The 13,963-nt window shown below is 35.9% G+C and overlaps 1 protein-coding gene across 1 annotated transcript in view; it reads right to left on the bottom strand.

The window, feature by feature from the left end:
- The window catches only part of HCN1 (hyperpolarization activated cyclic nucleotide gated potassium channel 1), a 446,276-nt gene that overhangs the window by 50,662 nt on the left and 381,651 nt on the right, over nucleotides 1-13,963 (bottom strand). Inside the window, exon 6 of the mRNA XM_068990693.1 lies at nucleotides 1,433-1,673. Coding sequence (XP_068846794.1) covers nucleotides 1,433-1,673 — 241 coding nt within the window. The remainder of the gene's footprint in view (nucleotides 1-1,432; nucleotides 1,674-13,963) is intronic.

Genomic DNA, 13,963 nt, shown 5'->3' with positions numbered 1-13,963 from the left:
GTCTGCCCTTTTCAGGGTAGGTGTACTCCAAATCCACTGGGGGCTGAACAGAGAGAAAAAAAAAGAAGAAGGGGAGACGAATATTTTTTCCTATTGCATTGCTTGAGCTAACATCTCAACTCATCCACCTTCAGACTGGATTTACATCAGATTGAATTTAATCACCCATTTTCCTGTTCTTCAGTTTCCGATGCAGATCATAGTATTTGTCAGCCTCCACACTCATGAGTCAATTTCTCATAATAAATCTATATATACACACACACACACACAATCTCCTATTGCTTCCATTTTTCTAGAAATCCCTGAGTAATATTTCACACAACTAGAAGCTATATTCCCCAGCCTTCCTTATACCTAGAGGTACTCTTTTAAGTAAATTCTGGCCAATCGTGTGTGAATAGAGGTGAAGTTGGCTCTTCTGGGCACACATCTAAAGAGAAACTGCTCATTCTTCAATTGCTCTGCCCCATTCTCCCTTCCTGTGGTCCATATTGTGGAGAGGAATCAGTTTGTCTTGTATAAAAAAGGAAAATACTCTAGAGGATGGCAGACCAGCAAAATAAATAAAATCTGCATGCCTAAAAACTGTCTTGGAGAGAGTCATTAAACCCTCTTGGGACTTCTGTGTGAGAGAAAAACATACTTTCTATCTGATTAAGCCACTATTATTTGGTTCTGGTTTAAGAGGCTGAAGCGATATTCTAACTAATACAATAGTAAGTCCATATGCACTGGGCACGTGACACTGAGATGTGAAAACATACCAGTTTTCAATGAAAAATGTTGCCTGCTATATCAGTAAACAAATGATGTTCAGCCATCAATCAATCACATTACAGCCACCCAATGGTGAGCCCAGAGCAAACTGAGGAGAGAAACAGGATGCCCACCACCTACCAGTCAACCGCTGCAGCCACCCCAGATGATGCACTCAGAGGATACTAAGGATGAGAAAGCACAGAAACCAGCCCTAGATAACTGAAGTGCATATCAAAAGAATAATTTCAATGAGCCCAGACTCTTGCATCTTTTCATACAAAGAAAAGCACTAAATTCTTTAATTTGAGATATCTGGTTTTCTCTAACCAACAGTAATCATTCCATGTTTCAACTACCTGGTCTTTGTTGCAAAAACTGCTATATACCCTGGCTCCTCCCTTACCTCGTGGAGCAGTCTCTCAGAGTTAACTGAGATACTGTGTCCTGGGCTGAAGTCCTCAGTTTTGTGTGCCAAATAAAACATAATTCTCAACTTTTAGGTTATGCATTTTTTTCAGTAGACACACTATAGACACTTTTATCAGAATTCAAATACAAGTCCACATTCAAACCCAATAAATCAACATTCTGACATCTCTAAAATTCTGATAAAGATACATATTGCAAGCAAATTAGATTTCATCTGAGTTACATTTTCTTTTTTACTAACCTCCAAAGTATGAGCCATCTGTCAGCTTCATTTCTTTACTGGATTTTGTGATGACACCAGCAACACCATGTTGAATGAAATACATTTTTTTACCCACAGCTCCTTCTCGTATGATATAATCTCCAGGTTGAAACACCTCAAATCTCAACTTGCTCAGCATGGCAGTCACGAAATTAGGATCCGCATTAGCAAAAAGAGGCATTGTAGCCACTAGTTTTCGGCAGTTGAAGTTGACTATCTCCTAAAGAGGGCAAGAGTAAACAAAAATTAAGAGAGATTAATCATATCAAGAAGCAAAACAGGTGCTGAAATTAAGATCTCTATATAGTATAACACTGTAATTTAAATTAACAAACAAAAATACATAAACTCTAATAATCCACATATTTCTTCAAAGTCAGGGATTATGTTTTATTATTGAGTTGAAATGTTGTATTCCTAGTACATAGAGTCATATAGGCATGTATTAAACATCAATAAATACTAATTAAATATATACAAGTTCACCTTTTATAACTTCCTATTCTTTTATCATTCTTTATATAAAATTAGAATTAAAATGTGGAAGGGTTTTAGTCTCCCTTTTATCTTTTTATGAAGAAAAGAAACTACATCACTTCCTATTAACCTTGATGTTACTGCCTCTGTGGTCCATTGTGTTGAACAATCTAATTTGTACCTACTGACTGGAATTCTGAAACAAGAGCCCAGCTGCCAACAAAATGCCAACAGCATTCTGATGTTTTTTGTTAATGCCATTCATATTATGGGAAGGAGACTTGATATTGTTCACATTACACAAAGGAGACTCTAATTTGACTATAATCTATAATTATAAATTCAATTTGTTTCTGGGTTAGATCAGAAAATTACCCTTTCAAAACCTCCTGGGTTATCATTGGAAGTTTTGGACTGGACAGAGGCCATATTTTCCTTTTTCTAAATTGCTTTCTTTATGGGATCGGGTCAGTTCTAAATTAGGAGATTTATACACTAGATTAGACACAGTGCTATCACTATGAACCAAAACAAGGATATGGGACCAACCAGTTTTAATGCTGAAAGTTAGATATGGAACAGAATAAACAATGGGAATCTAAATTTCACTTCAATGCCATTTTTTAGAAATACCTTCTCCAAAGCCTCCCGCCCCCCACCCCAAAGAACAGGGTTGGACCTGAATTTGTGAGCATGCTTAAGAGACATATAAAACAAAGTCACCTCTGCCAAGAGATGGAAAAAGGGCAAAAAGATTCAGAGGTATTAAAAGGGAAGGAGATCTGAATTCCTGCTTTGGGAATACAAACTTCTAGATTCCAATATGGGGAAAGAAACTTTCCTCAATCTTCTTCATAAAATAATTTGATATTTAATATTCCAGGATAGTTAAAAAATTCCAGTTGATGCAGAAGGCACAGAATTTTGAGTCCAACATGGAAAAGAAAGTGTTTCATCCTCAACAATATGCTATGAATTCAGCAAAGCAGATAAGTATCTCTAATAGTGGAGTTTCATGGGAACTAGTAAAATATTTAAAAATCAGCAGCAATAACAAGAAAGTGAACATAAAGACAAAAGCAAGAGAAGGGTATTACATGTGGTACTTGGTACAGCATCATTCAAGCTCTATAATGCACAGTAGACATTTGGGTGGCTATATCTAGGGGCACTTGTCATCAATTTTAACAGGTGTGAAGACCTGTGGTTGGAGTGGGGGACTACAGTAAGTTCAGCACACAGTTAAGTGTTCAATCTATATGCATAATGTATGAGTAGACAGAAGGAAGATATAAAAAAGAAGAAAAGAAGGAAGGAAAGGGGCTAAAAGGGAAAGGAGGAAGATGGAGTTTTGGCACTGGAAAACAAAGTACTCACAAAACTTGGCTTATATTCCTATTGGGAAGTGGCTATTTAAAATTCTTAAAATGCTTTCTCAAGTCAATAGTTTGAGAAACAAGCCTTATGTATATAAAAATGTGGTTTTTCACTATTCAAAATATTGGATCTTCCACACAAAAAAACACATGAAGATAAAGGTGAACCATTCAAGGTACCCAAGGTAACCACATGAATTAAAAAGAGACAGAAATATATTATTAAAATGATCAGATTGCTTGTTTGAAAGTTAACGATATTATGTGTAAAATGACATGGAAGTATCCTGCATAGGAAATTGAAAATAAGCCAGGTTGCAGAGAAAATAAGCTTTCAAACAAAATAATAAAATAATCTTTTCATCTATATTCTTTGATTTGAAGGATACAGATTTTTCTCTTCATTGTTTTCTCACTTTTATTTTAGAAAATAATTGAAAGCATATTTTACAAGAAATTAAACTGGTCTTTATTTACATGGGTAATTCTTTTCTATGATGCATCACATATTCAGGTTCATCACTGGAGCTGCCTTGATTATATTACTGTGAAAATAATTTCATATTATTGTTAATTTGAAGGAATCCATTCATTTTCTCTCTGTGGAACTTTTACCTCCTTGTGAATTCTTTCTGATCTAAACTGTAAATTCTAATAGAACTTGGAGAGCAAAAAACATAATGGGACAGAAAGTTATTGGCACTGAAAAGCTCTTCCTCTTCCCATGAAGTCTGCTTGCTTCGAGAGCATATAGTTTAATGGACTTCCCTGATAGCTCAACTGGTAAAGAATCCTCCTGCAATGCACAAGACCCCGGTTTGATTCCTGGGTTGGGAAGATACCCTGGAGAAGGGATAGGCTACCCACTCCAGAATTCTGGCCTGGAGAATTCCATGGACTACAGTCCATGGGGTTGCAGAGAGTCGGACACAACTAATTGACTTTCAGTTTAATGGAAACAATCAAGTGATTCTTGAGGTTAGCAAAGTTTTTAAAAGCTCTTCCCCATCAATCATATTTCTTTATAGCACATTTTCTTAGAGAGAACATATTTAGCTAAGTTATTAATATCTTTCTATTAGTAAAACAAAACTTTTAACACTCCTCCTCTTTAATCACAGGTCCTTATAGCACATTCACTTAAATAAAACACACAGTAAAGTTATTAATATCTCTACTCTCCATCCAGATTCCTTATGGAAGTTGTTCTAATGAGGGTTTTTAGTGACATGTCTGGCTTGAGTTAGGAGTATTGTCTGTACACAATACATTGAGGAACATTTTCTCCCTAAGGCAGTCAGACATATGGCCCTGACTTTGAGATAATAAAGTATGACCCCATGGACCCACCAAGGCTCCTCTGTCCATGGAATTTTCCAGGCAATGGAGTGAGTAGCCATTCCCTTCTACAGAGGATATTCGCAACCCAGGGATCAAACTTGGGTCTCCTGCATTGCAGGCAGATTCTTTACCATCTGAGCCACCAGTGAAAGTGAAAGTGTTAGTTGTTCAGTCATGTACGACTCTTTGTGATTCCATGGACTGTAGCCCGCCAGGCTTTATCTGTCTCAGTGATTACTCTTTTGCGCTATCTCAGTGATTCCTCTGTCCATGAAATTCTCCAACCAAGAATACTGGGTTGCCATTCCCTTCACCAGGGGATCTTCCTCACACAAGGATCGAATGCAGGTCTCCTGCATTACAAGCAGATTCTTTACCAACTGAGCCACCAGGGAAGCCACCAGGGAAGTCCAGCAGGGAATCAGACACATGGCCCTGAGCTTGATAATAAAGTACTCCAGATTACTAAGTTTACTTCATAACTTAAGAAAGTAAAAGTATTTCTTCCTCAAGAATCGTATCATACCAGATAGTATGGGAGTGCTAGAAAACAAATGAAGAAACAAACAGAAACATGAACAAGAAGCCCACACAATGAAAAGGATATTTCAAAGAGGCCAACTAAAAGAGCTATCAAGCCAGTGCTGTAACAACTTGAGTAACAAAACAAATAATTGGTTTAACCTCAAAGTGTCAGATAAATACGAGCCTGAAAAAATAAAAAAAAGTGAAAGAGTTAGTTACTCAATCGTGTCTGACTCTTTGTGACTCCATGAACTGTAGCCACCAGGTTCCTCTGTCCATGGGACTCTCCAGGCAAGAATACTGGAGTGGGTAGCCATTCCCTTCTCCAGGGGATCTTCCCAACCCAGGAATTGAAGCTGGGTCTCCTGAATTGCAGGCAGCTTCTTTACTGTCTGAGCCACCACGGAATCCCAAAATATACATATATACATAAATAACTTGTACATATATAAATAAATATATACATATATACATATTTATGGGCTTCCCTGGTGGCTCAGACGGTAAAGCGTCTGCCTGTAATGTGGGAGACCAGGGTTCGATTCCTGGGTTGGGAAGATCCCCTGGAGAAGGAAATGGCAATCCACTCCAGCACTCTTGCCTGGAAAATCCCATGGACAGAGGAGCCTGATAGGCTACAGTCCATGGGGTTGCAAAGAGTCGGACACGACTGAGTGACTTCATTTTTTTTTCATACATATGTATATGTACATATATAAATAAATAACTGAGCAAGTTAAAAAGTAGAGGAAAACACACAAATCTCCTTTTTAAATTCCAGATAAATCAACTTTTATATATTGAAAACACAGCATAATATAACAACAAGACAATGACAATGAAGAATCCTACATTTGATCTTACTTTGCCATGTCAGTTTAAGATACAAAAGCCTTTCTTTTTCAGCAGTCCATCCCAATATTTTGCTAAAGTACAACAGGATTATTCAGGTTAATTTTTAGTGTTGAGGATATTTTTTAACTATAATATGGATATTGTTAAAGTGTACGTCTTAAACATACACAGGTCTTAGATGAATCTTTAAAATATATATGAACCTACATAACCTCCTGGATCCATGTACAGAACAATTTTTAGAAGGTTTCCTTTTTTCCTTTTCCAATCAAGCCCAGAGGTTCTCACTGTTCTGACATATCACTATAAGCAGTCGTACTTGAAATTCGCACAAATGGCGTCACACACTGCAGAAGTCTTTAATGTCTTCCCTCTTTTGCTCATCATCATGTCAGTGTGATTCATCCATGCTGTTGTGTGGCAGCAGTTCTTTCTTTTTATATTTCAGGCTGTATTTCATTCTATGACTATGTCACAATTTATTTCTCCATCCACCTTTTGTGACACTTGGGTTGTTTCCAGTTTCAGGCTAATAAAATCAGCCTGTTATAAACATTCTTGAAGTGCCTTATGCACTGATTTCTCTTGCATATTTACCTTGTGTTGGAACTGCTGGGTAATTGGATAATCATGTTTTTAACTTTGGTAGATACCGCCAAAAGTTTTCTAAAATGATTATATTATTTTTCACATATACCAGCAGTAAGTACATTGAGCTGCCCTACGTCATTGGAAAAACTTTATAACTCTTAATTTTAGCTATTAGCCATTATGGTTCAGATGGTAAAGAATCTGCCTGCAATGTGGGAGACCTGGGTTAGATCCCTGGGTAGGGGAGATCACCTACAGAAGGCAACTCACTCCAGTATTCTTGCCTGGAAAATTCCATGGACAGAGGAACCTGGTGGGCTGCAGTCTGTGGAGTCATAAAGAGTCAGACATGACTGACTGACTAACACTTTCACTTTCATTAGCTATTAGGAGATACGTGGTTTCATTTTACATTCTGCCAGTGATTAATGTTGCTATGGACATTTTCATAGGCTCATTGGTCAGATGAATATTTTGTTTGGTGAAGTGTCCAGTCAATAGTTTTCCCTGATTTTTCTATTTAAGGAGTTCTTTTTATATTCTTGACAGGAGCTCTTTGCTGGGATATGTAGTGCAAATAGCTTCTTCCCATCTGTGGTTTGCCTTTTCACTCTCAATGGTATCTTTTATTGTTGGTAATTTGATTTCTAGTTTGTTTAACTTTATGACAATAAGAAAAAATGGGCTTTGATATATTTAGATTGCTTCAGGGATTTATTTTAACCATAAATCTGTGCTTTGGAATCACACACATTCTGTAACCTTGGGAAATTTTATGCAATATCTTCTTTGTTATTAAAAAGAATAGCAGTATTTTAAGGTTCCTTCTAGCACTACAATTCTTTATTGACAACTTGAGTATCATTCTGGAAAATTTTGTAAAACATTTTGTTCTCCTCCATTCTACAATATTTTATTTCACACAGTATAGCTCTAAAAAGTTTTAAGTGTGGTCGCTATAAATATAATTACCATCATTGCAATAATGAATCATAGAGTAATCTTAACAAAACAGAGTTGCTGCCACATTGCTAAATTCTTACACCCAACACACTCTGTATTTTTAGACTATATGGAGCTCACAAGGTTTTCCTTCTAAGAACTTATGTTAGACAGCCATTCAAATGGCATCCAATGTGCAGACTTTTATGTGAACTTTAGAAACAACTAAGTGCATATAGTCAAATCTGTATCAAATGAAACCTTATCACCTAGAACATCCTATAAAATGGTGCTGCTGATGTTGTCCTAGTTTTTTTTTTCCAATTCAGTGGCCCACGATAGACAGAATCTAAACAGAGTAACTGGATATATTAGGGGTCTCTTTAAAGCAGAAATAATTTTAAGGATGAATACAATAAAAATAAGAGATGATATTTATGGGGTTCTTCCTGGTTTCAGGTATTGATTTAAACAAAGCTGTACAAGTATTGGATTTTCCCTGTAGCTCAGACGGTAAAGAATCTGCCTTCAATGCAGGTGACCTGGGTTCGAACCCTGGGTCAGGACAATCCTCTGGAGAAGGGAATGGCAGTTCACTCCAGTATTCTTGCCTGGAAAATCCCATGGACAGAGGAGCCTGGTGCGTCACAGTCCATGGGTTCGCAAAGAGTCAGACATGACTGAGCGACTAACACTACTTTAGGAGTGGAGTCTATTTCCCACTACTACTACAAGTATTAAATTATTTTATCCTCCCAAAATCCTATGCTTTAGGTATTATTACTACTCTACTCTATAGAAGACATTGAATAATATGTCAAAGACAACAAAATTTCAAGGAAAACTATGGTTTATTGGATAGCCCAGCTCCCTCAGTATTCGGACCAATTCTAAGAAGTCATCTTGCATGCGTGCCCAGTCATATCTGACTCTTTATGACCTGTGGACTGTAGCCTGCCAGGTTCCTCTGTCCATGAGATTTTCCAGGCAAGAATACTGGAGAGGCTTGTCTTTTCCTACTCGAGGGGATCTTTCCAACCCAGGGATTAAACTCATGTCTCCTATAGTTCCTGCACTGCAGGTAATTCTTTACCACTCAGCCACTGGGGAAGCTCATAAGAAGTCATCTTACCTTTGCACATAACTACAATTGCTACAAGCCAGAAGATTCTGATATAAACTATAAATTTTTTCATTAGAACTTTACACATGTTGAGAACCTGACATGTGGAGTGGCAAGCTGATGGCTACAAATTGGCTGCTTTTATTTCCCCAAAGCAATTATTTTTAAAGATCTGAATCTGCTGATCTTTATATTGGCATCTATGCTCCAATTTGCCAGCTTTTACATTTTTTATTATTATGATCATTTTTATCTTTTATTTATTTTGAATTAATTTTTATTGAAGTACAGTTGATTTACAGTGTGTTAGTTTCTGCTGTATAGCAAAGTGAATCAGATTTGCCACAGTTTTTAAAACATGCTACTTCATACAATTTGGCTGTCTGACTGGCTTTGTAAATCAATAGATTCTGAGATCTTTGAACTGTAAAGCAAGAGACTGCAAGAAGACAGAGGGAGAGCAGAGTTTCTTGTTATTGTTTGTGGGGGTATGTCTTCTGTTACAGGAAACAGTGTCGATGTGTACCCTTGACATCTCCCTTTTAAGAAATGTTTCTTCAGTGATATCTCTGGTTTTCCCTGCATACCCCCGAAAGGAACATTGTAATTTGACAAGTTAAAGATGCTATGTGGAAGGGAAAGAAAGGGAATAATGTATATTAGGCACCCATTTTAAGGAGGTACTTTACATATTATGCCTCATTTATTCCTAGAGGATAACAACCAAAGGATGAACTTGAATTTGATTTTATTTCCCCACATACATAAGGAATGAAGATAGAGGAGCTTAGAGAGAAAATACATTGTCCAAGCCACAGAGCTAGAATACATCTAGGGAAACTCATCATTATTATTTGACTTCCCAACCATTGTTCATTCACTCCATTATGGGCCTCGCTATTACCTGGATCAAAGTCACAAAAGCCAAGCAGTTAAAATTAACTCACACTCCTATATTTTGCAATTCTCTGTGCTTAGGAATGAAAAATAGTCACTTTTATTATTTTATAACTTTTTCAATCAAAAACTTTACCCATTTCAGACAAATACCTATTCTTTTTTACTTCAATGTATTTCTACTTCTCCAATGTAGAATAATGTAGTTTACATTTTAAACTAATTTGAATTCATTTAAACTAATTTTATACAGTATACATATTTTCAGGGCAGATTATTACATGGGTATATAACTGTTACATAATTCTTCAAAAATAAAAAAATTCTAGCTTACATATATATATGTAAAGGATCTCTGAGTCTATTACATGTGATCCGGTTGCTATGAAAATATAGCTGCTTGAACAATAATTATCAGAAGTTATTTTGAAAACTGAGAAAAATAATGTTTCTCTTATGTACTTAATCTTCAATTATCAACATTCATTTATATAGCTGGTAAATAAGAAGCATCTCCTCTGTCCAGAAATTAGTGCAAAATGTAAACATGCAAGAAGACAAATGAAATCTTGAAGCATAGCTAAATAATTTGAACTCATGAATTCATTTCCTCAAACATGAACTCATTTCCTCAAACAACCCCATGACACAGTCACAAATGTTGAGGGGAAAGAATGAGATATTGGTGTCAGAAATTATACAATAGTTAATTTAAAAATAAGCATTGTAAACCTGGAGCCGAAAGATACTTGAAAAGGATGTTAGGCTCCAGGTAGTTGCTCTGAACCTGAAGTTTTATGAGAACTGATATATACCATGTTAGTGTCTTATGGGATACAGATGGTGCTTTCATAGGATTTTCAGAGGAGCCATTACCATCAAGAGGGTAAGTACCACTAGCCTAAATGTAGTATAATGACTTTGATGATGATTATAGTTAATATTTATTGAATGCTTATGACAGAGGAGCCTGGCAAGCTACAGTCTATGGTGTTGTAAAGAGTTGGATATGACCGAACACTTGTCAGTCAGTCATTGAACGCTTTGGGTTTTCTCCTTTGATTACAACAACCTGATACAGCTATATTATTAACCCAGCAGTACAGATGAGCCAAATTTTCAAATAGGTTGTCATTTCACAAAAATCAGATAGCATGTAGGAACTGAGTCCAATATTTAAAAGTATACAGTCTGTTTCTAGAGTAACCTTGTCTAATATAGTAGTCATTGGCCACATCGAGTTACTGACCATTAGTAAATATTTAATTTATTTAATTTTAACCACTTATCAGCTTTAACTTTAAAGCTGATAATTTAGTTATTAGAAAATATTAAATTTTTTGGAAAAACTTGGAAAAGTGACTATAGTTTTTAACTGTAAATTTTATTAAACCTATATAAAGATCAAGCAGTATAAAAAATTAACATTCTAACTGAAATATTCTGTCAGAATGGCTATCATCAAAAAGTCTACCTACAATAAATGCTGGAGATGGTGTGGAGAAAAGGGAACCCTCTTAAACTGTTGATGAGGATGTAATTTGGTACCGCCACTATGGAGAACAATATGGAGGTTCCTTATAAAAACTAAAAATAGAGCTACCATATGATCCAGCAATCTGAATTCTGGGCATATATCTGCATAAAATGATAATTCAAAAAGATATAGGCATCACAGTGTTCACTGCAGCAGCACTATTTACAATAGCCAAGATATGAAAGCAACCTAGATGTCCATCAACACATTAGTGGATAAAGAAGATGCAGTATATATATATACAATGAAATATTACTCAGCCATAAAAAGAATGAAATTATGCCATTTGTAGCAACATAGATGGACCTACACATTGTCACAGTAAACAGACAAGGACAAATACCATATGACATTGCATAAATGAGGAATCTAAAAACAAATGAACTCTCTTATGAAACAAAAACAGATCCACAGACATAGGAAACAAACTTATGGTTACCAAAGGGAAATGGGAGGGGGAGGGAGGTTAACATACACACAGTATTATATATAAAATAGATAACAGACAAGGACCAACTGTATAGCACAGAGAACTATATGCAATATTTTATAATAATCTATAAGCAAAAAGAATCTGAAAAGAATATACATATTTACATATGTATTATATATATATATATATATATATATACACACACACATATAAAACTGAACTACTGTGCTGTATACCTGAACAACATTGTAAATTAATCACACTTCAATTAAAAAAAAATAGAGCTGATTCTGGACTTAATCTAAAAAAAAATGAATGCAAGCTATCTCATTAAAGATATTTTTTAAATTGATTACATTTTGAAATTATAATATGGTGAATATACTGAGTTAATAAAATTTGTCATACTTAGTTTCACACATATATTTTTAAAATGTCACTGCTAGTGTGAAGTCAAGTGGGCCTTAGGAAGTATTACTTCGAACAAAGATAATGGAGGTGATGGAATTCCAGCAGAACTATTTAAAATTCCAAAAGATTGTGTTGTTAAAGTGCTGAATTCAATATGTCAGTAAATTTGGAAAATTCAGCAGTGGCACAGGACTGAAAAAGGTCAGTTTTCACTCTAATCCCAAAGAAGGGCAATGCCAAAGGATGTTCAAAATATTGTACAATTGTGTTCATTTCAGGTTAGCAAGGTTATGCTCAAAATCCTTCAAGCTAGGCTTCAGAAAACATGAAGCAAGAACTTCCAGATGTATGAGATGGGTTTAGAAACTGCAGAGGAACCAGAGATCTAATTGCGAACATTCGTTGGATCACTGGGAAAGCCAGGGAATTTCAGAAAAAAATTTACTTCTGCTTCACTGACTACACTAAAGCCTTTGACTATGAGAAACCTATATGCAGGTCAAGAAGCAACAGTTAGAACTGGATACGGAACAATGGACTGCCTCCAAATTGGGAAAGGAGTATGTCAAGGTTGTATGTTGTCACCCTGCATATTTAACTTACATGCAGAGTGTATCATGTGAAATGCCAGGCTAGATGAACCACAAGCTGGAATCAAGATTACCAGGAGAAATACCAACAACCTCCTATGGGCAGATGATATGACTCTAATGGCAGGAAGCAAATAGGAACTAAAGAGCCTCTTGATAAGGGTGAGAGAAGAGAGTGGAAAAGCTGGCTTAAAACTCAAAATTCAAAAAACTAAGATCATGGCATCTGGTCCCATCACTCCATAGAAAATAAATAGGGAAAAAGTGGAAACAGTAGCAGATTTTATTTTCTTGGGCTCTAAAATCACTGCTGATGGTGACTATAGCCATGAAATTATATGACAATTGCTCCTTGGAAGGAAAGCTATGAAAAACCTAGTCAGCATATTCAGAAGCAGAGATACCAGTTTGCTAACAAAGGTTCATATAGTCAAAGCTATGATTTTTCCAATAGTCATATAGGGATACGAGAGTTGGACCATAAAGAAGGCTGAGTGTCAAAGAATTGAAGCTTTCAAATTGTGTTGCTTAGAAGATTCCTGAGAGCCCCTTGGACAGCAAGATCAAACCAGTCCATCCTAAAGGAAATCAACCCTGAATATTCATTGGAAGGACTGATGTTGAAGCTGAAATTCCAATACTTTGGCCACATGATATGAAGAGCCAACTCTTTGCAAAGGACTGTGAGTCTGGTAAAGATTGAGGGCAAGAGGAGAAAAGGTCAACAGAGGATGAAACAGTTGGATAGTATCACTGACTCAATGAATATAAGTATGAGCAAAGTTTGGGAGACAGTGAAGGACAGGGGAGCCTGGTGTGCTACAGTCCATGAGGTCTAACAGGGTAGGATGTGACTGAGCGACTGAACAACAACAACTAGAAAATTTAAACTTATATATGTAATGTGATTCATATTATATTTTTACTCAACAGAGAGCATTCCTGCAAAAAAAAAAGCATGATATAATATGTATGGAAAGTAGATGCAGTTCTAGATTTTTTTTTAATCTTCATGTAAAATATGTTACTTATTGAAGAATTCAACAAGACAAACATAAGGTATAATTTTTTGATATTTATTTCTACTTTGAAGAGAGAGGTGAAACTGAATGTGAAATTTTCATAGAAGGGTAAAACATTGCTCAGTTTGATTCTTGAAAAGATTAGATTTAGATCCTCTGATTTCTAAGAAGTCTAAATGAATATCTGGGAAATAAATATATTTTTAAGAGACCTCACTGAAAAGCTCTAAGAAGTTATCTGCAGTCATTACCTTTAAAACCATTACATGAAGTCTGTGAGGCAATAAATAAATAAAAATATCCGTATCAGCTTCTGAGCAGTCTTCAGTGTCCTGGGAGAGGGCATTTCTGAAAAGACTGCTGAAAATATTCAACACAGAGCAGGGTCCA

Source organism: Capricornis sumatraensis, chromosome 18 (assembly GCF_032405125.1).
Source record: "Capricornis sumatraensis isolate serow.1 chromosome 18, serow.2, whole genome shotgun sequence".
In the NCBI taxonomy this organism is placed as follows: domain Eukaryota; kingdom Metazoa; phylum Chordata; class Mammalia; order Artiodactyla; family Bovidae; genus Capricornis; species Capricornis sumatraensis.
The sequence above is the reverse complement of the archived record's forward strand: the minus strand, read 5'-3'. Positions and strand labels throughout refer to the sequence as shown.